The 22,345-nt window shown below is 44.4% G+C and overlaps 5 protein-coding genes across 15 annotated transcripts; 3 read left to right on the forward strand and 2 right to left on the reverse strand.

The window, feature by feature from the left end:
• Positions 1 to 4,339: 4,339 nt before the first annotated feature.
• Positions 4,340 to 6,358, forward strand: LOC9640687 (peroxidase A2). Its single transcript, XM_002971795.2, has 4 exons — positions 4,340 to 4,898; positions 4,964 to 5,149; positions 5,391 to 5,556; positions 5,795 to 6,358. The coding sequence occupies exons 1-4, from the start codon at positions 4,671 to 4,673 to the stop codon at positions 6,193 to 6,195; spliced, it is 981 nt and encodes a 326-aa protein (XP_002971841.2). The 5' UTR covers positions 4,340 to 4,670; the 3' UTR covers positions 6,196 to 6,358.
• LOC9640430 (subtilisin-like protease SBT1.7) lies at positions 6,222 to 10,555 on the reverse strand. Of its 8 annotated transcripts, none has more exons than XR_002992621.1 (16): positions 10,469 to 10,555; positions 10,254 to 10,406; positions 10,043 to 10,200; positions 9,556 to 9,634; positions 9,114 to 9,364; positions 8,963 to 9,060; positions 8,821 to 8,915; positions 8,620 to 8,760; positions 8,470 to 8,566; positions 7,896 to 8,415; positions 7,753 to 7,838; positions 7,468 to 7,698; positions 7,302 to 7,416; positions 7,026 to 7,239; positions 6,348 to 6,957; positions 6,222 to 6,297 (listed from the first exon to the last, which is right to left on the reverse strand). XR_002992621.1 is itself a non-coding variant. In XM_024676955.1 (16 exons), the coding sequence occupies exons 6-16, from the start codon at positions 9,186 to 9,188 to the stop codon at positions 6,419 to 6,421; spliced, it is 2,211 nt and encodes a 736-aa protein (XP_024532723.1). In that variant the 5' UTR covers positions 9,189 to 9,271; positions 9,317 to 9,364; positions 9,556 to 9,634; positions 10,043 to 10,200; positions 10,254 to 10,406; positions 10,469 to 10,555; the 3' UTR covers positions 6,388 to 6,418. The 8 variants fall into 8 exon arrangements, 7 of the variants coding, with proteins under 7 accessions (XP_024532723.1, XP_024532728.1, XP_024532725.1 ...); XM_024676955.1 differs by lacking the exon at positions 6,222 to 6,297 and having other exon boundaries at positions 6,388 to 6,957; positions 9,114 to 9,271; positions 9,317 to 9,364; XM_024676960.1 differs by lacking the exon at positions 6,222 to 6,297 and having other exon boundaries at positions 6,388 to 6,957; positions 7,026 to 7,100; positions 7,176 to 7,239.
• On the forward strand, positions 10,517 to 11,821 carry LOC9640688 (RING-H2 finger protein ATL72). The gene is made up of 2 exons (XM_024676962.1): positions 10,517 to 10,560; positions 10,656 to 11,821. The coding sequence occupies exon 2, from the start codon at positions 11,115 to 11,117 to the stop codon at positions 11,727 to 11,729; it is 615 nt and encodes a 204-aa protein (XP_024532730.1). The 5' UTR covers positions 10,517 to 10,560; positions 10,656 to 11,114; the 3' UTR covers positions 11,730 to 11,821.
• A 118-nt stretch (positions 11,822 to 11,939) lies between these two features.
• LOC9640431 (rRNA biogenesis protein RRP5) lies at positions 11,940 to 19,603 on the forward strand. The gene is made up of 40 exons (XM_002971797.2): positions 11,940 to 12,052; positions 12,111 to 12,304; positions 12,357 to 12,503; positions 12,553 to 12,735; positions 12,787 to 12,886; positions 12,932 to 13,032; positions 13,090 to 13,212; positions 13,265 to 13,336; positions 13,386 to 13,478; positions 13,527 to 13,637; positions 13,692 to 13,814; positions 13,863 to 14,042; positions 14,092 to 14,172; positions 14,226 to 14,362; positions 14,412 to 14,543; positions 14,593 to 14,720; positions 14,782 to 14,847; positions 14,898 to 15,004; positions 15,054 to 15,134; positions 15,182 to 15,256; positions 15,317 to 15,418; positions 15,471 to 15,627; positions 15,683 to 15,792; positions 15,877 to 15,948; positions 16,006 to 16,109; positions 16,155 to 16,284; positions 16,338 to 16,412; positions 16,460 to 16,610; positions 16,662 to 17,232; positions 17,290 to 17,350; positions 17,401 to 17,546; positions 17,596 to 17,758; positions 17,814 to 17,912; positions 17,966 to 18,288; positions 18,339 to 18,518; positions 18,582 to 18,678; positions 18,734 to 18,889; positions 18,946 to 19,179; positions 19,234 to 19,317; positions 19,365 to 19,603. The coding sequence occupies exons 1-40, from the start codon at positions 11,986 to 11,988 to the stop codon at positions 19,470 to 19,472; spliced, it is 5,424 nt and encodes a 1,807-aa protein (XP_002971843.1). The 5' UTR covers positions 11,940 to 11,985; the 3' UTR covers positions 19,473 to 19,603.
• Positions 19,319 to 22,149, reverse strand: LOC9640432 (fumarylacetoacetase). 4 transcript variants are annotated; one of them, XM_002971999.2, is made up of 14 exons: positions 21,894 to 22,141; positions 21,766 to 21,844; positions 21,641 to 21,699; positions 21,452 to 21,573; positions 21,308 to 21,382; positions 21,162 to 21,240; positions 21,006 to 21,105; positions 20,884 to 20,943; positions 20,762 to 20,832; positions 20,649 to 20,711; positions 20,534 to 20,598; positions 20,388 to 20,484; positions 20,200 to 20,328; positions 19,479 to 20,148 (listed from the first exon to the last, which is right to left on the reverse strand). In XM_002971999.2, exons 1-14 carry the CDS (start codon positions 22,110 to 22,112, stop codon positions 20,080 to 20,082), a joined length of 1,287 nt encoding a protein of 428 aa, XP_002972045.1. In that variant the 5' UTR covers positions 22,113 to 22,141; the 3' UTR covers positions 19,479 to 20,079. The 4 variants fall into 4 exon arrangements, with proteins under 4 accessions (XP_024532734.1, XP_002972045.1, XP_024532733.1 ...); XM_024676966.1 differs by having other exon boundaries at positions 19,319 to 20,148; positions 20,762 to 20,943; XM_024676965.1 differs by having other exon boundaries at positions 20,045 to 20,148; positions 21,641 to 21,844; positions 21,894 to 22,149.
• Positions 22,150 to 22,345: the final 196 nt, after the last annotated feature.

A 22,345-nucleotide genomic window follows, 5' to 3' on the forward strand; every position in this document is an offset into this window, starting at 1 on the left:
TTTAAACGGATAAAAACGTTTAGGGTGAGAATTTATAAATTTAAGACTCATCTAAATTGTATTTGTAAAGTTTGTAAATACATGTATGTATATACATGTATTATACTGGTTATTAATAGCATATAAACTGTCCATCTGAGACTGAATCCATTCTTGTAAGCAAGGAATTAATATCCTGAACACTTACATTAGTGGAATATAGGCAAAATAATTTATCCCTAAAGGGCAAAACTTTTTGGTAGTGTTTTGCTCTAGCATTTGGGAGTATATTTTTTATTTTTATTTTTTTATTCTCTTTTAGATTTAGATTTATATTAGTTTTTTGCAAGATTTAGATTTTAGCTATCATTGTGTTTAGATTTATTCTTATTTCTAATTTCATTGCATTCTTTTCTTATACCATGCTATGCCATCATCGATTAAGGAATATATCACTTGAGGCTATTAATGCTATTCCATTAGATTGAACTTTTGGTGCTGTAGGGTGTAATTATATTAGTGTTGCATTTATCTTTGGTGTGTTGCTATCTCCAACTTCAGTGGAAAGTGATTATATAATTTATTCTATTCTCAGTGTTCTACTATCTCCCATTGATGTGAAACATGATTATGATATTGATTAACAAATTATGGATGTTGCAGTTTAGTTCTTGGAGAATATTTGAGGATCAAGTTTTTAGGAAAACAATGTTTACGAGCTCAAATGGCTTTTAGACTATGATGAGGAACTTAATAATTACAGAGATAGATTTGGAAATGAGTTGGAGATTTTGCAGAGTAAGTGTCAATGCTTTAATCTATTATTTGATCTTTTTTCTATACCTTTTACTCATTTCTAACCTTTTTTATTTCTCAGCTTGAGCTATTTTCTCATGTTTTTAGTGTTTCTTCTTTATCTATAGTGTTTTCTTTTCCTAACACGTTAAATATTTATGACTTTTATGATTCTCATTCTTAATTAAGTGTTTAATTAAGTGTTTTCTATCCTCCTTATACTAATTTAAATGTTAAATATATGTATGAAGTTGAGAATCTTACTTTTTTTTTTTTTGTTAACAGAGTCTTTGATCAATTCTAGTGTTGAGTATTCCTATGTTCCAAAAGTTGAATCACTTTGCCTAGAGTTTCAAGTTGAATGCATATCCTCACTTCTAAAAGCTTTTATTTTACCTTTGTTACTAAGGAGTTTATGCATTTCCTTGAGAGTGAATGTTATTATTGATTTTCCCATCTTAATGTTGAATTATATGTTGAGGAAGTTAAACAGTATGAATTTTTTGTTTATATTGTGGTGATTGAAGTATTTTATGATAGGAAATCCTCTATTTTCCAAGTTTTGAACACATAATTTTTTTTTATTTCCCCATTTCTACATTATTAACTACTCTAAATTCCTCTTTTAATACTTCTTTATCCACTTTTTCTTCTTCAACAATTGATTTTTCTCAATTTTTCTCATTTTCTCATTTTTGCTCTGACATTTCAAACTTTTTTTTTCCTTAGAGGAGGGGGTTGAGTGGACAAATGGGAGTTTGGCTATAATGATGGAGTAAAGATGAGCAAATACAGTAATGGAATGAAGATAAATAACATGGATTATGGAATGAGGATGAACATAACAAGTCCAAATAGAACATTTAACGCCAACATAGTAAGGCTAAATGAATGCAATAGTGAAATGATGCCAAAGTGAGAACAAGCATAAAGAGTCTGAACAAAGTTAGTGCTTCAAAACTTTTTATTCTTCGAGAAGAGGATAAAAAAGAGTGAAAGACAAATGAAGTGAGTCCAATCTCTCATATGCTATGCTAAATAAAGACGAAGAAGTAAGCTTTATTTATGGTTATGAGTCTAAATTAACAGTGGTTTCAAAATATTATCGGCAGGCAAATTTAAACATGGAATGTATCGTTTTATGGACCACATTGATTCTCAAAGTTCCTTGCTTTGGTTCAAAATTATGATTTCGAAGTTAGTTTAAGCATTTAGCAACTACACATAAAGTTGCAATTAATTTATTTGAATTCTATAGTCAATTAATGTTTATGCCATGGCATTGGGTTTTGTTTCAATCATGGTTTTTATCAACTTTATTGGTAGTTTTATAGGAGCTTTAGATTTTTGTAGTAGTTTATAATTGCCTAGTAGAAGCTCTAGATGTTTCACTTGACTTATTGCCATCACCTTTTTCATCTTTCGGAAAGGAAGATAGTGTAAAGTTTGTAAATATATATATATATCTGTGTGTGTGTGTCTGTGTGTCTGTGTGTATTACCCTAGCTAGGTAATACATTAATTATAGTACTATAGTATATGGACCGTTTATTTGAGATTGAATTTAATCCATTCATTCTTATATATAAGTAAGGGTCTAAACCACAAAATATACCTATTTTTATATTTTGATAATTCACATATCTTAATAAATAACAAATTAGTGTTGCTAAAAGAAAAATCATACTTTGTACAAGAAAGATGTTTAGAATTTATAGATTTAAAATGATCTCTAATTATATTTATACATTTCTACAGTATATGAATAATAAAATATAATATTGAATTTATTTATGCTATTTATTCTCTTATATGTACAAATGTCACAAATTAATAGAAACACTATTTCTAAGTATTTATTAAAATACAAAATAGCTTTATACATTTGTAGTTTTTCTTCTCAATATTGAGTATGAATTTATTTATGTTTCTAATTTTATTATGCATAAAAACTAACAAAATTTTAAGCACTTATCAATATTATGGCCAAAATGCTATGGAAATTGAAAGTGTTGATTTAGTTTTATATGCAATGCAGTTAATGATTAATAATATATCTTATGAACCCTTACCTAAAGGTCAAGGTATGCGATTTGAATATCATATACAAGATAATACTCATGGTTCACTATCTATTGCAAATCAATTATGGGTTTATGATAGTAAAGGAAAAAAATATGATGCATGTGCTGCAAACCCAAGTGATTATGAACATGATCATGGAAAAAATGTTCAAAAACAGTTAAATTATATATTAGATTTATATCGTTATGATATAAAAAGATTACGTGCAAGTTATTTTCGAGTTGTTATTGGTTTTTACTGTGTTGAATATCTTGTGAAGAACTTTAAACAAGATTTATTCTCTCAAGATGTCTATAAAATGAATAATGTGATTGATTGTGATATAAAAATAACCACATTAATTAGTAATATGCCAGCTAACTCTCTTAAACCATCCCAATTTTTAATGTCACCAAATAAAAAAGCTTTATTATACTTACATTTAAACTGTATTTTATCATTATATATACATAATGATTTAAAATGGTACAAAGGATTTCAGAGTTATCAAAATTGTTTATTTATTATAAAAGAAGATGGGCATATAGTATTATATTCTGAAAATAAAAATATAATTTGGTCCCCGAAAATTAATTTTGATAGATCACATAATTATTTTATAAGATTTATTTCACTTCAGGATGATTGTAATTTAGTTCTTTATGAATCTCACCAGAAAGTTTTTTCAAAACATCCAATAGTTGAACCAAAATGGGCTTCACAAACATATTGCTAATATATACTACTTTATATTATTACAGATATATATTAAAATAATAAATTAACAATAATGTCTATTATATTCTAACTATATCTACTGAATTCATGCCATAACTCAGGTTATGGCATGCTAGTTACCACCTCTTGGCATGAAGGAATGATATGCTAGGCCATGGGCTATGGAAATGTGTTGGTAAACTAGGCTTTAATAATTAAATAATAAGAATAATAAATCACTTAGTTTTGTCCGGTAAAGTGTTGACCTAATTTTGTGTTAATCCCCAGGTAGGCTGTTTCGAAAAAGCCAGCTGATCAGCTGATCAACCTAGCTATGATCGTCTAGCTGCAGTGGATCTTGCAGTTCTGTATGTGTTCCACCCAAAAGCCCAGGCCTAGAAGAACCTGGCTTAAGAAGCATATACTCTGCCAGCTTTCTCATCTCATGCTGAAGCAATCAAGAATTAGTCCATCAGCACCTCTGCTACCACCATCTCGGCTTCCACAATGAACTGTAAGGGACGAGCAACCAAAACCAATATACCACACTAGTGATAGAACATGATCATCGTCCCCTCTACCAATCTGGATGTCAGTCTGCAAACGATGTGTCCCTGGTAAGCGGGGTTGTCGGGCATATAAAGTCCAGCGGATCGAACTGCGCTCTCTTTTTTACACCAAGTCCAATCTTTGTGGCATAGTTAGCTCGTGCAGGGATGCGATACATGACCTTGCTTGCGATAACCCTAATAGTAAAGATTGATTAGTTCGTGCGTGTAGCAGACTTGTTCTTCACTTGTTTTTGTTTGCGTCATCAAGTTGAACTTGTTATAATCTCCTTTCCTCTCTCTTTCTCTCCCCTCACAGGATCTTAAGATCGATCGAATTTCTCTCCTAGGTGTCCCCTTTCTCTTTTGCTTTCCTCTCTTTCTTCGTTGAAAGTCGCTATCTTTGATCGTTTGGCTCACAGCTCGATCCTTCTATTCCTAAAGTCTCTTATAGAGTGATGTGTCTTTGAAAGGATCCAACGAACCGCCCATTCACTCCAGGCATTGTTCCTCCACAATTCTCCGGAATTCTTTCATTGTGATCAGGAAGAGAAGGAACAGAAATCGATGGATCATCGGCCGGTGCTCGCGCGCGTGTTGATGGTGGCGATGGTGACCATCGCAGCGGCGCCGCCTCTGATCCACGCGCAGGATCGGCTCTCGAGCGATTTCTACTCCGCCAGCTGCCCCAACGTCGAATCCATCGTCACCACCACCATGAACAGGCTCTCGTCGGAAAACAACGTCGTCCCCATCGGGATGCTCCGCCTCTTCGCGCACGATTGCTTCGTGGAGGTGACTCCCGATCGATCAATACAAATTCGAATTTTTCTTTGATCGAGCTCTCTTCTTTTGCGCAGGGATGCGACGCCTCGATCCTTCTCACAGGCGCGTCAACGGAGAGAGCTGCGACGGACAACCTGGATTTCCCCCAGAATCCCTTCGACGCCATGGACGAGCTCAAGAAAACAGTGGAGGAATCGTGCCCGGGAGTCGTCTCGTGTGCCGACATCCTCGCGATGGCCACCCGCGACGCGGTCACCTTTGTAAGTTCTATCTCCACCCAATCCATATCCTTGCGACGAGTTCTTCCACTCCTTTCTCTCCTATCTTCTCTCGGATCACCCCACACACATATGGATCACAAAAGCACACACGGATCGACTGCCATGCATCCTCTGTCTGTGCTGTCGGTTGCTCCCGGATTTGGCGAGTTCGTTGCGTTGTTCGACTGGCACTCACCCGGACTGACGCTCGCAAAACTTGTTCTTTTGTTTCTTTCTTCAGAGTGGCGGACCAAGCTGGACAGTCCTCAAAGGACGGCTCGACGGGACCATCTCACGCGAATCCCGCGTCGCCGGGCACTTGCCCGGCGCCGACTTCGACGTGGAGGAGCTCGAGTCCAATTTCGGCGCCCTGGGACTCTCTCTCGAGGACATGGTCGTCCTCTCAGGTACTTAAATAGAAACAAGCCTTCCCCCCTGTTTGCTCTCGATCCAATCCTCTCGTGGGCGATCGCAATTTCGCGAGAATTTTGCTCCTGCTGGAACCCAATACGATTCTCTAGCAGCCCACATTCGCGATTTCTCGCCATCGCGCGGCCGAGACATATGCCCGAGCAGGGCATTCCCTGTTTTCTTCGTTGCAAATTCCCGCTGTTCTGGCATTGATCGTTTCTTTCTCGCGATCAGGGGCACACACGATTGGATTCTCTCACTGCCACCAATTCACCAGTCGCCTCTACGGCTCCTCCGGCAGCGATCCCTCGCTCAGCCCCAGCTTCGTCAGCACCCTCCAGAAGCAATGCCCGCAATTCGGCGGCAATCCCACCACCGTCCAGGCGTTTGATATCAGCACCCCCTTCGCCTTCGACAACTTGTACTACAAGCACCTCCTCACGGACGAGGGCCTCTTGGTCTCCGACTCGACGCTCACCACCAGGAACGACACGCTCCGCCTCGTCAATCTCTTTGCCAACAGCCAGGAAGCGTTCTTCTCTGCGTTTGCGCGGTCGATGGTCCGGCTGGGATCCGTGGGTGTCAAGACGAGGTCGGGTGGCGAGATCAGGAGAGTTTGCTCCAGAGTCAACTGATTCCTCAGCACCAGCACCTCCATAGCTGTAAAGTCCAAATGGTTTTGTTTTCCTTCTTTTTTTTCTTCTTTTTTTTTCGATAAGCGGAACTAAGAGTTCCACCTGTATCAAAATGGTCAGAATAAACACGCAACAAGGGAGAAATAACTCACTTTGCAAGCTACTTGTTCTTCGCTTGTCTCTTCTCTGGGTTGTTCCCTTGAGTTGTTCTTCCTCGGCATAGCTAATGCTTTCGCCACACGAGTATTGGACTTCTCACGATGTGTTTCCCGTCCCTCCACTCCCACGACCCCTCCAAGAACTTGTCTCTCGGAATCCGTGTCGCAAACAGCTCCACTCTGAAACTTTTTCGTTGCCCCGTCGAAGAAAAGCGGAGCGTTCTCGGCGTCACTGTCACACGGACGCGACCACCGGGGTGCTTGACGGCAGCGTGGTACGTTGCGTTTGGGGATCCCACGTTCGTCACTCTACGCGTGATCGAGACGTTCAAGTGGCCGAGCTCGAGGTCACCCAGCGCGATGGACGGATAGTTTAACGAGTTGACGGGAGCTTGGCTCTTGGAGCAGCGAAACTTTGTCATTGCCAGCATCACATGGATTTGCGTGGCATTGTAGTTGATGTTGCAGAGGAAGTTGGCATAGTCTCTGGCACTGATGTCATAGATGAGTCCGGGATCTGTCGCTGCCACCGGATTTATCTGCCCAGATCCATACGCGAGAGCTCCATGCCTGTTGAATTTATGCTTTTGATCGAGGACTGTCGCTGTGCGTTTGAGGAAAAACGAGAGTTAGAAAGCGAAAGTGGCTGAGATAGTGAAGCTTCTACTGGACCTGTTGTCATGAGAGCGGACTTGAGTGCTGCAGGAGACCATTCCGGATGAAATGATTTCACCAGAGATACGGCACCTGAGACATGAGGACACGCCATTGAAGTTCCAGAGATGATGTTAAAATTGGCCACGCGTTTGTCTTCCTTCACACCTGCGACTGGACCCCGCGGTGACCATGCGGCAAGTATATCCACACCTGGTGCTACGATATCTGGCTGCTAGGAGGTCCAAAACACTGGAACAACGAAAACTTGGAGAAAAGAAGAAAAATTCCTACCTTGAGGATGTCTGGAGTTATCAAATTGGGACCACGCGATGAAAAAAGAGCTACAGTAGCTTTGATTTCTTCTCCCGTTCGCACGATCGTGGGAAGAAACCGAGCAATAGGATTCCTACAAGTAGTTGTCAGTACTTTCGCTATTATGAAGGAAAAAATGCCAGACCGTGTTGAATTAGTATAAGCAAGCACTTGCTTTCCATCTCCTTTGTTCACCACGGTAGCAGGCACAGAAAATGAAAAGGCCTCCTTAGTATCGACTTCTTCCGCAAGAACGTAGATCAAACCACCCCCACCAGCCAAAAGAACCGATTCATCGGGGCGATAGTCGTCACCATAGCACACGACGATCTTATCTTTGATTTTAGCCGAATGCAACGTACCCTTGCCACAGAATCTGCGAAAGGCTTGTAGGCGCTGTTGAAAAAGAGAGAAAACTTTGAAAACTTACTTTGACTTTGGTCCGTCTCCAACGCTCCCGGCAAAGACCAAGGAATGCCAGCTATCACGAGTTGCAAAACCATTTATAGACGTACCCTGCATGTGAGATTTCGTTCGATGACACACCGAATAGATAAAACGAAACATACATACCTTGTAGGAGGAGCCATTTCCAAGTAATATTTGGGTCGTGAACTTCCTGTCTATGGTGCTGGCAGCAACAGTAAAGAGCCATGGAGCGATGTTCTTCGCTGCATGCAAGCTTGGCCCTTCGTTCCCGGCCGAGACAACAGTAAGAACGCCCTTTTGCATCGCATGAAATCCACCGATTGCTACCGCATCTTTAAAATAGTCCATTGGCTCCTGTCCCAGTGAGATAGACAGCACGTCGACACCATCCGAGAGAGCATCATCGAATGCAGCGAGCACATCTGCATCCGAGCACTCCATTCCCCAGCACACTTTGTAAATAGCCAGCCTTGCTCCTGGAGCTCCGCCTCGTGCAACTCCTTTAGCAAGGCCAAAGAAGTTCGCACCTTCAACCGGGCTCCCAGCAGCTATCGAAGCAGTATGAGTTCCGTGGCCGTGGGTGTCCCTCGGAGTTTTTTTGCCTGCCAAAGGACCGTACTCTTTCTCATATCCCTTGGAATAGAAACGAGCTCCGATAAGTTTCCTATATACCAGCAGAGAAAAGTCTAGACATGTTGGCGGTGTTTGATGATTTTACCTGTTGCAGCGGATTGAGGCAGCGCAATCGCCCTTCCAACGTGAAGGAACTGGACCAAACGAATGATCATTAAAGCTTTCAGACTCCGGCCATACTCCTGAAAAATGAAGCGTGAGAAATAAGGCATTATTAACCGTCAGTTCCAAGTACCTGTGTCAAAGACTCCAATGACAACATCGCCACCTGAACTGGAGCCATTGTTTTGTGTAGTTACTCCCAGAAACTCCCACGACCTTGTTGTATGTAGATGCCTCATCCTGCTTGGAAAAACTGACAAAACTCCAGATAATCCTAAAACGTCACACGAAGTATGTGAGCCTCATGACAGTTCTAAAGAAAAAATCATCGAACTTGACAAGGTAGCCGCGTCTCTCGCAGTTAAAGTCGCAGCGAAACCCGAAAAATTCTCTGAGTAGCTATAAACCATCGCATTTGTTGCTTCCTCACTGGCTATTGTCATGTAAGCTCACAAGGAGAAAATTTACTTCCATACCTTCCCATTAAACTTGAAAGAAGAACATGATGGTAGACATTGAGCGGCTTCAGATCTTCTGATACAGATTGCTTCGCACCAAGGTAAACTATGTACAGCTGAGGGCAAAAAGAAAGTTCCAGTGCTGAATCCCACAGCATTGAAGTATTACCTTTTTATCTGGCAAAGCTGAACTCAGAGACCAGAGCCAGAGCAGAGCTGCAATGAATATCAGTAAGGAGCTCATAGAGGCCTGCTTCGTGAGAATTGGCGAAGACGAAGGCAGACGGAGCAGAAGGAGAACTCTTGGCAGCAGTCAAAGAAGCACATCTACGAGAAAAAGCTCATTTTATACCACGCCTTACATCCTCATACCCCACGTATTTTGTGTACAGATTCCTGGCACTCCATTGGTACCCGCTGCTGATTACAGCAGAACAAAGGTTTTAGTAATCGTCACAGCGCGACTTTTCAATAAAGACAGCAGCCAGTTTCATCATAATACATATCCACTGCACATCCCCAGCGAAAACACAACAACCAAAGTCCATGCAAGCTCACAGGCCAGTCAAAGCAAGATCTTAAACAAGCTTCTACTTGGCATCAAAACGCACCTGTACAGACATACGGCATGTAGTCGAAGCATTATTGCGCTTTCGCAGTATGGGGAAAAAGGCTTGTAGTTGGCTTGGTCTCAAAAAGAGAAACAGGAAACGAGTGAGAAAGAACTCCGTCTGTACTCTTTCTCTCTCGATCTGCAGCTTGTTTACCTCCAGATCACGCACACAAGCAAACAGATAATGCAATGCAAGGGAAGAGCACGAGCAGGACAGGCAGAACGAAAGTAACGGGAGCTGATTACAATGCAAGCTCTGCGCACCAAGAAGGACACCAGTGCTTAAGCCCAGCCCACATGAAACTTGAGGTAACTCACGCAGTGTACAAACAAAACTCGCCAGGAGGGGACGACGATGACACTAAGACTAGAGTATCCTGCGAGACTAGCGCTTTCAATCACTCTTCTTAGGCTCGAGAGTTTGGGATCCAGCTGTAGCTTACGAACTAGATATTAAATGGACTCACCAGGAAAAAAAAAAGTACCTCTGGATCGAGAATGAAGCGAGACGATTGCATGGATCAGGTTCCATGGGAAAAGCTGAATTCTCCATCAGGCAAGCAGTGTGAGCGACGAGGATGGTGTCAGGGAGCGGCTTTAGCCGTAGCCAAAAAAAACAAATTCACCGAGAGGAAGGACGGCCCTGGTCAATCAAAGAAAATCATGCGAAAGAATAAAGAGCTATAATTTAGTCACCTTGGTGAGAGGCAGTGGTGTGCAGAGGTGATTTCCTTTTTCCATCTTCGAGCACTCGTGAATGGCAAGAGTGGCCCAGCCTTGAACAGCTCCTCTAGCCCAGGAGAGCAGAGCCTTTGTTCATCCCGAGAAACTTTAGCTCTTGCAGCAGTGCTGCACAGGAATAAAGCAGAGTAAAAACTGGAAATCCACACTGGGAAGACAAAGGCACTCACTACTCAATTCACTGAGAAAATGGATCGCCTCTCTTCTCCGCGAATCTTATCGTACCTGGAAAAGAACGCGAAAAAGGGAGAAGGAAGGAAATGTAGGTACTTGCATCGATCGATTAAGCGCCACATCGCTCGCGCAAAGCCTCCTCCGGTACTAAACCCTAAAATATCGCTTGCTCTGTTTTTTTAGGGTTCTTGGAAGTCAAAGTAACTTTAAACTTTTTGGAGTGGAAGAATTGGGCGAGGGCGGGCGCGGGATCGTCCTTTGCTTTTGCAAACCTGGAGAATCCTAGGTGTGACCACGAACACTGTGTGCAACGGTATGCTAGTTCCTCTAGAATATAGTCCTTGATCAAGCGATGGGACATTCTGATCGATCAAATGGAAGAAGAAGGTGTCAATGCGAGCCATGATTGTGGGAAATTGCGCTGCTAATCCAGCGCCGCGCTGTGCTTTGGTGCGTTGTTCTTCCCCTTCTTGGCTGGCGAATCATCGATTGAGCGACATGGATCGAGCAGAGTGGTGGGTTTTCGAGTTTTTGGCCTTTATCTCCCGCGCACAGTGTGTGTGTGTCAGATTAGTTTAGAAAGAAGATAGCGCGTGTTTGTTTGGTTGTGTTCTTGAGCCCAAAGCAAGAGTTTCTCTAGCTATGGCCGAGAGATATTCGCTTCTTTCTCCAAGGATCTCCTATGGCCGCGGGGTTTGGGCTCCCGCGCCGCTGGAAGCCGCGCATACATTCCACTCCAATCCCGCCAAATTGGATCCGGAAGACGATGCCTACTACAAGAAATTCATGTTCCGCAAGACGATGGTGGTGGTGGCGTGCCTCCTCGCGGCGGTGGTGGTGGTGGCGCACTGGAGCACGGCTGTGAGGTTCCTCCTCTTCCTGCTACGCAGATCCAGGAGATCCAGATCGTCAGCGAGGCGGGGAAGTGGCGGAGGGCAGGCGGCGGGGGAGGAGGAGGAGGAGCGCAATGAGGATCATGGAATGGTGGTGCTAGGGACATTCAAAGCGCAGCAAGAGGACGCGGATTCGCGAGCGCTCCGCCCGATCCAGATGGTCCAATTCGGCAACATGGGCAGCAGCCGCGGCGGGAGTAGCGGCGAGTGTATGATTTGCTTGAGCGAATTCCACAGCAGCGAGAAGATTGGGATGCTCCCGGATTGCGGCCATGGATTCCACCGCCCCTGCATTGAAATGTGGCTCTTCACGCACTCCAATTGCCCGATCTGCCGCCATAGCCTCGTGGAAGAGCAAGCCTGAGAGAGAGAGAGAGAGATCACTCTTTGGGGAAACCAAAATCCCACGATTGCATCGAATTGATGGGCTCTTGGGCAGCTCCAATTTCTCGGTTTTCTCTTGGATCGATCGAGCGACCGAAATGTCGTAACTAGAATCTGGCCGGATCTGGTTTGTTTTTCCTGGCAGTGTGTCCAAGGGAATAAATGTATTGGAAAAAAAAAGAGGGGGATGGTTTAGGGTTTAAGGGGCCTGGATTTTAGGGTTTTTAGAGAGCGCGATGGCAGGAGGAGGGAAGCGCAAATTGGAGCGCGCTGACGATGACGATGAGGAAGATTTCCCACGAGGTATGCCGGCTAGGGATTAGAATGTTCTTTCTCCTCGATTAAACACTTCTATGCGCAGGAGGTAAGCAGGCATTGTCTGCCGCCGAGATCCAAGAGGCTAGAGCCGAGGCGGAGGCGGAGTTTAATCGAGAAAATGAGAATTTGGGGAAGAAAACGAAGAAGAAGAAGAGGAAGGTGGAGGAGGATCCCGAGGAAGAAACTCTTTTGCTCTCTGGGAACGCTCGAAAATCAGTCGAGCTTTTGAAATTCAGGGTGAGAATCCATTTCTTCTTCTTTCTTCTAGCTAACTTCTCTTCTTCGTCAGAAATTATGTTCTGGAATGCGACTCTGGGGCGCTGTTTCTGGCATCAATAAGACTGATCTTTCCATCAGCCTTCCAAATGGATTGCATGGATTTGTTAAAGTAGATGAGGCATTTCCCGAGTATACTCCAGATTTGAGCGACGATAAGGTATCTATTTTACACTCCCTTTTGATAGAGCTTGACATTTCTGTGCCAGGGAAAATGCCACCTTTTGTTGGAGGAATTATTCCATGTTGGACAGTACGTTTCCTGTACTCTCTTGAACCTGGAGGAGACGAAGGGTGATGGCCAGAAGAAGCAGCCCAGGAGAGCGGTTCTCTCGCTGCTTCCTCGACATTTTAATGAAGGAATGACGATGGACACGATCTACGTTGGACAGGTACGTAACTATCTGGATAGCAAACTCTCACACAATTTCTCTTATTTGCAGCTGATGATTTCTTCAGTGAAGAGTATCGAAGACCATGGGTATGTCTTGTCCTTCGGCTTGCCTGAGATGTCAGGTTTCCTGCTCCACAAAGATCATCAAGGTGAGAAGAAAACATTATAACTCTACTGAAAAGCTTTCGTTTTAGGTGAGAAATTGCGTGTTGGTGAAATAATGCAAAGCTGTGTCTCTGCAATCGACAAGAAGCGTGGTGTAATCAACCTCACGACGATGCAACTATCGTCTGCTGTAAGTTTTTTCTTATGTCGGCTGTTGAGAACTTTTGTCATCGCGAACAATGTTCAGATGAAAGAGCACGAGAACCTCTCGCTAGGAACTCTTGTTCCTGGCGCGTTGGTCAATGGATGCGTCCAAGCTGTTATGAGAAATGGAGTACTTCTTTCCTTCCTTACATATTTTACGGGAATTGTAAGGATATTCATTCTTTAGATTTTTGAACCTTTTGACGTTGGCTTTTCAGGTGGACATTTTTCATCTGCAGAGTGTTCTTTCGAGCAAGGACTGGGCACAAGATTATACTGAAGGAAAGCGGGTAAGATTATGCTATCACTAAAAGCTGAACTGGTTTTTTGTTTTGTCAGTTTAAGGCACGCATTATATTCATCGATGCCAGAACGAAACGCATTCGCTTGAGTTTGAGATCGCATTTAGTCGATGCCGAAATTGTCGTTCCAGTACGTTGCCTTGATGTTTAGATGATTAAGCAATAAACATGTTGGTAGTCTTTGAACAGGGGCGATGTTATTGAAGCTGCAAGAATCAAAAGGGTGGATCCAGCAATTGGTCTTCTTTTAGAGCTTCCTGCTACACCTCATGTGGCTGGTTATGTCAATGTGAGTAATTTTATTGGTCATGGGCGATGCTCAACGTTCGTCTTTTTTTTGTAGCACGCAGATGTTTCTGACGTGAACGTCGACAAACTAGAGAAGAAGTTCAAGGACGGCCAGCGAGTTAAAGCCCGAATAATTGGGTTCAGGCTAATGGATGGAATGGCAACTCTGACTCTTAAGGTAGCGTTGTTCTTATGTTCTGTTCCTAATAGAACGTTTTGATTTCAGGAATCCATGGTGAAGGGCGTCGTCAACAAGCTAGATTTAAAGCCTGGCGCGCTTGTTCATGGCGTAATAACGAGAGTGGAAGCATGCGGGGCCCTTGTATCTCTCGGTGGAGTGAAGGGACTCTGTCCAGTTCAGCATATGTCCGAGTATAATCGTTTAAAACCATCATCGAAGTTTGAGGTGAGCATCTTCTCAGTCTGAAAAAAAACAAAAAATTGTGGGTTTTCAGGTTGGAAAAAAAATGAAGTTCCGGGTACTTCAGTATGACCATGAAAAGAAAAAACTCTCTCTAACTTTCAAAAAGAGTTTGGTATGCTTCGTATTGCTTCTTTCAAATACACTTACTCAAACCTGAGATTGCAGGTGTCATCGAAGCTGCCGCTAATAACAGCATATGAGGATGCTGTCGACGGGCTTGTAACTCATGGATGGATCCAAGGAATCAGCAACATTGGATGCTTTATGGAGTTTTACAATCATGTGAAGGGTCTTGTACACAGGTAAACATGGGGATTGTTTCTCATTACAGTTTGATGACTTCTCCTTCAGGTCCGAGTTAGGAATTGGTCCTGACACACCAATTGAAGCTGCTTTTCACGTTGGGCAAGTTGTGAAGTGTAGAGTATTGGAGTCAGATTTAAGCAAAAGAAGACTTAGTTTGAGCTTTAACATGTCTTTAAGGTACAGTTGAACTTTCCTGGATGTTTGATATTCACCTTATTATTTACAGGCCAGGCGTCAAGCCTGGGAGCGTGGTTTCTGCTGTTATCACACAAATGGGCAGTTCGCAAATCGAGTTACAAGTTAACGACGATATAGCCTCAACGATGTCTTATGAGCATTTAAGTGATACTCCGGGTATGTTTTCTTGTGTTTTCCCTGTTGTGAAAACGTTATCAACTTTGGTATGGTCTTGCAGTTCATGCGGAACAGATGAGATCGCTGTTGAAGCCTGGGTTTAAATTTGATCGACTGCTTGTTCTCGGTAAGACGCTTACTATATTTTTGATATGGAGCGTCATGTCTTACGAACAGGTTGGGAGCACTCGAAGCTGGTTTTGACGGCAAAGTACTCTCTTATTGACGCTGCTGAATCACTTCCATCATCCATTCATCAGCTTTCTCCAATGGCAGTTTTACCGGTACAGTTATCCCAGTTTTTTTCTCTTCTTTCTGACTCAAAATGCTCAGGGCTATATTTCCGTCATACATGACAAATACTGCTTGGTTAGTTTTCTGGACGATGTCACAGGCCTTGTACCCATCGGTAACGTATGCTATCTTTTACTTTTGTATCGAGTTTACATTATTTTTCACAGGCGTCCGATGGCTACTTGGAAGATCTTTCTCAAGTTTTCTTTGTTGGTCAATCCGTACGAGCTCAAGTTTTGGAGGTACGATGTTCTTTCCTTTTTCCCAGCACAATGTTTCCAGTAATTTTGATCGTTTGGCAGGTCGATTCTGAAAATGAGAAATTTGTTTTGAGCTTGAAACAGTCTGCATGCTTCTCTACGGATGTTTCACTTATACAAGGGTACTTTCTAGAAGAGGAATTGGTATGTACATGTGATAATTCGTGATGCCCATACTTATACTTTTCGGATGCAGATAGCGAAGTTGAAGGAGAAAGAAGGTCTAGATTGGGGAAATAAATTGCAAATTGGAGAATTGGTCGAGGCTGATGTTCAAGAGGTCAAAGACTATGGCATCATTCTTAATCTTAAGGACAATGCAGACGTCGTTGGCTTCGCCACACACTATCAATGTGGGTAACTCATTTCTTTTGCTGTGATTGTCTTTCTAAAGCGTTTCTTTCACAGCTGATAGTCCGGTAGAGGTTGGTGCAGCGGTGAAAGCGTGTATCCTTGATGTCGTTAAAACAGACGGCATTGTCGACCTTTCTCTGCAGAAGAAAATGTTGAAATTCAAGGTATGATCAGTAAAACGTGATTATATGATGGTAATGCTGCCTGACACTAACAAACTCTCTCTACTCGTACCTGTTTCTCAACAGAAAACAAAGGCTGTTCTACAACTTCATCAGAGAGTAGAAGTTGTTGTGGAGCTCGTGAAGGACGAGTATCTGGTGTGTATGCTTTGTTTATCTTCTCTTGATGAGATTCTGTCCATGTGTATATTTCAGGTTTTATCACTGCCAAAATTTGGAAATTCTATTGGGTTTGCGTCGACTCGTGACTATAATATCAGAGTGCTGCGACCTCATGACCATTACAGCCCTGGACAAAAGTAAGAAGGTTTTTTTCTGTGGAAGTGACTAATTGGTAGTTATAGATTTTCGGCAACTATTTATTCTTTCGGATCCGAGTCTGTAGGTGAAAGAACGCTTCTGCTGCTTGCGGATACAAAACCAACCTTTTTCACCTACGTGAAGAATGATATTGGCGCAATCATCGAAGGCCAGGTTTGTTCAATTTATCTGGAAGCTTTATATTGATTCTTACCATTCTATATCAGATCCAAGAAATTTCGTCACTACATATGATCATTCAGGCCGGGATTAATTTACGTGGAAATGTACACATTACAGAGGTTTGTATTTGTGTGTTTCAGTCTGTCTTTAAATCCTCGATGGTCAGGTTGTCGATCATTATGAAGAAGGGAACCCGTTAAGAAAGTACAATGCTGGGCAGACTGTTCGAGCTAAAATCCTTTCAAAACGCAAAACCAGCAGAAAGCACGGAAATGCTCCTACTTTGGATCTATCTCTACGTCCATCTGAGCTTACAGGTTTGTCTGGCGGCGGCCCCTTGGATTGGCTTACTTTATCATGACCTGCAGGAAACGACTCTGCACGCTCAGTCATCACTTTCGAGACCGTAACCATTGGCCAGACGGTTGTCGGATACGTCCAGGAAGTGAAAGAAAATTGGGCATGGTTAGTCTTGTCACCCCATCTGAGGGGCCGCCTTTTTATCCTGGACTCTTCTGACGATCCCTCGGAGCTTGAGCGTTTCCAAGAGCGCTTCAAAGTCGGTGATGCCTTTCAGTGCCATATAAGAAGTGTTAACCACGAAAAGAAGCAAGTGGATTTGTCACTGCGCCCAAAAGACGAAGATTTCAAGAAGGGCGACCTGTTAGGCGGACGCATTACACGAGTTCGTCCTGGTGATGGCGGGCTTACGGTGCAAGTCGGCTGGGAAACTTTCGGGAGAGTTCACGTAACGCACCTGGGTGATACGTGGATGGATGACCCAGCCAGTCTATTCACAGAGGGAAAGTTCGTAAGGTGCAGGGTTTTGGATTTGAAGCCAACATTGAAGGGGACGAAGGCCTTGGAACTTTCATTGAGACCATCGCTCGGTGGATATGGTGGTTTTGAGTCGCTTCCGAGCTATCAAACGCTTGAAAGGTAACCCGAGCTTTACATTTATCGTACTGCAACACTGGCTCTGACTTTGTATTTCAGAAAGTCCAACGCTTGCATTGTCAATTCCGTGTCGGAGCTTCAGCAAGATATGCAAGTGCAAGTAAGCCGCGTATGCATGCAGCGTGGTTGTGACCCATTTTTGTGTCGCAGGGTTTTGTCAAGGATGTGACGGAGAAAGGCTGCTTTGTGATCCTGTCACCTTCAGTCGACGCTAGGATTCTTTTGAAGAACTTATCGAGCTCGTTTGTCCAGAACCCCGCAGAAATGTTTCCCGCAGGCAAGCTGGTATCGGGAAGGTAAGAGCTATTCTCTTTATGAAAGTGGTTGCTGATGTCTCTTTTTCAGAATTCTAAGCGTTCGGCCCTTGTCTGGGCACGTTGAAATGTCATTGACAACATCACAAGAATCAAGTAGCTGGAAGACTTTTTGCGCTGGTGATATCGTTAGTGGCCGCATACGCAGCATCGAAGCATTCGGGATGTTCGTCGCCCTTGCCGACAGCGATGTTGTAAGCTGCACAGTCGGTCTTTATCTTGCTGGCAAATTCTTAGTCTGAGTTTCAGGTTGGCTTGTGTCATGTCTCCGAAGTATCTGATGATTTTATTCAAGACTTGCCAACACTTTATAAAGTCGGCCAACGGGTACAAGTAAAAATCCTGAAGGTGAGCTAGAAGCTGTTAGTGAAACTACGGGTTTATGATATCTCTTTATCCAGGTTGACGCGGAAACCAAACGTATTTCCCTTGGAATGAAAGCGTCGTTTCTGACCCCTGACGATGGCCTCGAGACGATGGACGAAGAACCTGTAGCGGAAGAGCCTTCGACTGCGAACGTGCTTATGGAAACTGACGAAAAGGAGGAGGACTACTTGGATCTGGACACCGAGGCGACTCCTATGGCTACGGATGTCGATCCACTGGAAGTCAATCTCGAAGAAGACGTTGAGGACAAAGTGCCAGTAGAAGACGAGAAGCCTCCCACAGCGGAAGAGAGCAAGAAAAAGACCAAGAAGGAGAAGAAGCGCTTGAAAGAGCAGAGGTATGGTTTCTGGTTTGTATTTACTTGTCTCATGTGACTTTTTTAAACAGGGAGGCTGCCGTTCGAGCAGCAGAAGAGAAATTCTTACAGAAGGACCAGCCTCCAGAAACCGAAGACGACTTTGAAAGGCTTGTAGCAGCATCGCCAAACAGTAGCTACGTATGGATCAAATACATGGCTTACTGGTTGCGTCTCGCGGACCCGGACAAAGCGCGAGCAGTGGCTGACAGGTAACACTCGCGTTCGACTTCCTTCTTAGGTGCTACAACGCGAGCTGTTTCGTTTTTGTACAGGGCTTTGGAGACGATAAACTACCGAGAAGAGATGGAAAAGATGAACATATGGACGGCTTACATCAACCTGGAAAACTCGTATGCACCCTCTCCTCGGGTAATGTCACGGCTTCCATTCCAGAGATTGGAAAGACTAAGCAATTTTCCTCCAGGAGGCCGTGTCTGCACTTTTCGAAAGAGCGATGAAGTACTGTGATCCCAAAAAGCTTCACTTGTCCCTGCTTGGCGTCTACGAGAGCACAAACCAGCACGAAATGACTGACGCGCTGATGAAATCGATGACACGCAAGTTTAAAACCTCTACCAAGGTTTGTGATGATCGTTTTGTTCTATCAACTTCTAGCTCTTACATTGTCTCTCCCAGGTGTGGCTGAGGCATGTAAGCAACTTGCTAGGCCGAGGGCTGAGCGACAAGGCACGCAAAGCCTTTGAGCAAGCATGCGTCGCTCTCCCTCGCCACAAGCACATCAAGTTCATCTCGCGAGCCGCCATCCTCGAGTTCAAGTCGGGCTCGCCAGAGCGAGCGCGCGAGATCTTCGATGGCGTCCTTCGCAACTATCCCAAGAAGACAGACCTCTGGAGCGTATACTTGGACCAGGCAAGAACAATCACTTCCTCTCGCATGTATCCAACTCGTTTGTTTTCTTTCCAGGAAATTCGACTAGGAGACACTGCAATCGTCAGGAACTTGTTCGAGAGAGCTACGTGCCTGGATTTACCAGCAAAGAAGATGAAGGTAGAAAACAGCTTTTCATTCTCTCTAGCTCACACCTTGGCTTCCAGTTCCTCTTCAAAAAGTATCTAGACTTCGAGAAAGGCCAAGGCGACGAGACCCGGATCGAGCACGTAAAAACGAAAGCTATGGAGTTCGTAGAGGCTAAGGCCGGATAGTCAGAGTAGCAGTAAGTATCTATCTATTGATTGATCGATCCACACAGACTTCCTTCCAAGAAGAACGAGAAGCTTGGATGGAAGTTTTTGTAGCAATCAACCGGCTCTAGTTCCCAGCTTTGCTCTTGCGCAGCCGCTCGTATTCTCTCTTCGTCTTGTCCACTGCCATGTACATTGCCGTGAACAGCTCGCGGTGCTGCTCGAACTCCACCCCGGCGATCTTCCCCTCTTGGGTCGCCATCGCCTCGCGAAGCCTGTCCGCCAGCGCCGCTCTCTCGGCCAGGAGCTTCTCCCTCTCGCGCCGCAGCTCCTCCACCTTCTCGCCGCTCCTCCTCGCTTCCATCTCCTTGATCTCCCGCTTGTACCGCTCCGCTCTCTCCTGGCGAGCGAGCACCTCTCGCTTCATGCGCACTAGCTCCAGCTTCACCCTGGCAATCTCATCTTCGACCTCGTCCTCGACGAGTGGCTTCCTGGCATACACCCTGGCCCTGCTCATTGTTCTTCTGGATCTTCTTGTCGCTTGGGCAAAGCCCAGAAAGCTTAGTGGAAGAGAAAGAGGAAAAACTCACCGCTAACTAAATGCTCTTTGCCCTTAATAAGTCGTGTTCTAACACGAGCATCTTGGGGGTTCTAACTTGCCGCTACACGTCCCAAAACCAACTAGATATCCATCGCCCTGTGAAGTGCTGTGTTAGTCATTGCAGTATCTGGAGTACGTCTTTTCTACCTTGCAGTGGCCGCTTATTACCACTTCATCCCCGTCTTCCAGAAACTTTCGGCTGCCACCATTCTCCAGCGCCACTTGTTCGCGGCCGCCCCACGACTGTTCCAGGAGACAACCGAGGCTTCCTTGTTCCTGCCATTGGTTGATCAGTCTCTCCTCCGAATGACGCTAACTTCAGCAACTTTCATTACCGGACCACTTATAGTTCCTGACGCGAGGAGATCGCCCGGTCGGAGGTTGCAACCATTGACAGTGTGGTGAGCAAGTTGCTGCCCCAGCGTCCAGTACCTTCGGCAGCAAACTTGTGAGCTTTGATTGCAGTTTCTCGCACACTTACAGATGCTTGAAGTTGCTTCGGCAGATGGTTGATCCTTTCGGGTCCCCGTCCGGTTTTATGGTAACCTGGTATCATCAACTCGTCTTGCGCAGCTCACGCGAACTAATCAAGGTACCTCGAGTGCAATGTCATAGCTTTTTCCCTGAGGCTCTTTCAGATATGGCAATGGTGGAGGATCCTGTAATGGTGACAGTTACGATACATTACCGTGTAGAAGTACTGGATTACCTGTGCAGGTGGGTTGCAGATAAACGGCTCCAAAGCTTCCAAAGTTACAATCCATGGAGATATGGTTGTGGCTGGAAAGAGCTTTGTTACGTAAAGACAGAACCAGAAATTTATGGAAGTACCAAAGCTTTTCCCCAGAAACGGGCCAAGAGGTATCGCCTCCCACCTTTGTATATCTCTAGCTGTTCGATCGAAACTGTTAATTTGTTTGCAGGAAGATGAACTAAGGTTGTAGCATACTTACCACTCCAGTCGTTCATCAAAACCAGGCCAAAAATGTGATCGTAGGCGGATTCCACAGGAATTTGCGTTCCTAGTTCGTTTCCTGGGCCAACAAACATGGCCTGACAGACAGCCCGATTAACTAGAAAAATTCACTGTAAAGTTTCCTTTGACATACCATTTCGAGCTCAAAGTCGAGAAGACTAGAAGGCTTAAATGCCGGAGAGGACGATCCAGCTGCTGGAGCTACCTGGCCACTGCAAAACATAACTTCTATCAATTCCGTGTGCGATGAAACCGATCGAAAACTAATCTTAACCTCACCAGGGTCTAGTGATTGGGTGGCCAGAGGTCACTATCGACGAAGAACGTCCGTGATACGCAATTGGTACATGTAGCCTGCCAATGATACCTTTGCTTAGAAAAAATAAAACTGATGTGGACTCTAATCCTTTGCGAAAAGCGTACCAGTTGTCCTGAAGAGCATCCACGCCCCGGAATATTTTGCCGCAATTGAGGGCGTGATGCTTCGAGGAGAAAAAGTCTGTGTAGTCACCAATTACCGCTGGCAACTCCATCTTCACTTCGTTCTGCCACAAAGGAAAGAATGTGACGAGCATGATTCATAAACAACGCAAGAAATTTTTCTATAGCTACCAATGGAAAGAATGCCTTCTTCCGTAGATCGGTGTTGTCTCGGAGAGCTGGCTCGTCCGCTAGACATACATAACAGTAGCAATCAATGCTCCATGAAAATCCTACCAAGATATTCGAGAGCTTACCGGATAAGAGCTTTTGGACGGTGCCCCGTGTTTCTTTCCAGGCCGCTCGTCCCATAGCCATAAAGCGATTGAGGGAAGTCTGGAAAACGAGCAAATCACCCGACGATGCGAAAAATCTTTGGTAGTACCTGGTGGAAGCAATCCGAATCGCGCAGCAATGGCCCCGTGAACAATCCCGCCGCCGCGATAGCTCTCAGATCCAGCACCTGCTCGCCAATCGCGACTCCGGGCCTCGGCGTGGCATCCGATCGCGAGCTAAACACCCCATACGGCAGATTATGGATCGAGAAGTGGGAATCGGGGGCGACCGGGACGAATGTGGCGATCGGCGATGGCGATGGCGCCATTTCTTCCTCCTCTTTCCTAGCTGGGAAGAGTGAAATATTTCTCTCGGTACCCTCGAGAAAATATACCCAGGATCATACGACATGGGCCGTTCGATCTAAAATCACACACATTAAAGGGAAGTGGCCGAGATAGATTATCACGCGATCGCAAGTCGCAACGCTATATACATTCTACCAAAACTTTCTAGAACAATTTCAAAGAGGAAATAAAGAGACAAGCTTCGTGCGAGCGA

The sequence above is a fragment of the Selaginella moellendorffii genome, unplaced genomic scaffold (genome assembly GCF_000143415.4).
Source record: "Selaginella moellendorffii unplaced genomic scaffold, v1.0 SELMOscaffold_18, whole genome shotgun sequence".
NCBI lineage: Eukaryota > Viridiplantae > Streptophyta > Lycopodiopsida > Selaginellales > Selaginellaceae > Selaginella > Selaginella moellendorffii.

What these genes read in the sequence shown, in the direction of transcription:
- LOC9640687 (XM_002971795.2), top strand. Translation starts at nt 4,671, where the DNA reads ATGGATCATCGGCCGGTGCTCGCGCGCGTGTTGATGGTGGCGATGGTG. An exon ending in CGCACGATTGCTTCGTGGAG is followed by an intron (nt 4,899 to 4,963) that starts GTGACTCCCGAT and finishes TCTTTTGCGCAG; the next exon opens with GGATGCGACGCCTCGATCCT. An exon ending in CCCGCGACGCGGTCACCTTT is followed by an intron (nt 5,150 to 5,390) that starts GTAAGTTCTATC and finishes TTCTTTCTTCAG; the next exon opens with AGTGGCGGACCAAGCTGGAC.
- LOC9640430 (XM_024676958.1), bottom strand. Translation starts at nt 9,188, where the DNA reads ATGAGCTCCTTACTGATATTCATTGCAGCTCTGCTCTGGCTCTGGTCT. An exon ending in CAGCTTTGCCAGATAAAAAG is followed by an intron (nt 9,061 to 9,113) that starts GTAATACTTCAA and finishes TTTTGCCCTCAG; the next exon opens with CTGTACATAGTTTACCTTGG. An exon ending in GGAGACGGACCAAAGTCAAA is followed by an intron (nt 7,699 to 7,752) that starts GTAAGTTTTCAA and finishes AGCCTTTCGCAG; the next exon opens with ATTCTGTGGCAAGGGTACGT.
- LOC9640688 (XM_024676962.1), top strand. Translation starts at nt 11,115, where the DNA reads ATGGCCGAGAGATATTCGCTTCTTTCTCCAAGGATCTCCTATGGCCGC.
- LOC9640431 (XM_002971797.2), top strand. Translation starts at nt 11,986, where the DNA reads ATGGCAGGAGGAGGGAAGCGCAAATTGGAGCGCGCTGACGATGACGAT. An exon ending in GCATTTAAGTGATACTCCGG is followed by an intron (nt 14,721 to 14,781) that starts GTATGTTTTCTT and finishes ATGGTCTTGCAG; the next exon opens with TTCATGCGGAACAGATGAGA. An exon ending in AGTTTAAAACCTCTACCAAG is followed by an intron (nt 18,890 to 18,945) that starts GTTTGTGATGAT and finishes TGTCTCTCCCAG; the next exon opens with GTGTGGCTGAGGCATGTAAG.
- LOC9640432 (XM_024676963.1), bottom strand. Translation starts at nt 22,112, where the DNA reads ATGGCGCCATCGCCATCGCCGATCGCCACATTCGTCCCGGTCGCCCCC. An exon ending in AGAAGGCATTCTTTCCATTG is followed by an intron (nt 21,574 to 21,640) that starts GTAGCTATAGAA and finishes CCTTTGTGGCAG; the next exon opens with AACGAAGTGAAGATGGAGTT. An exon ending in CACCCAATCACTAGACCCTG is followed by an intron (nt 21,241 to 21,307) that starts GTGAGGTTAAGA and finishes TATGTTTTGCAG; the next exon opens with TGGCCAGGTAGCTCCAGCAG.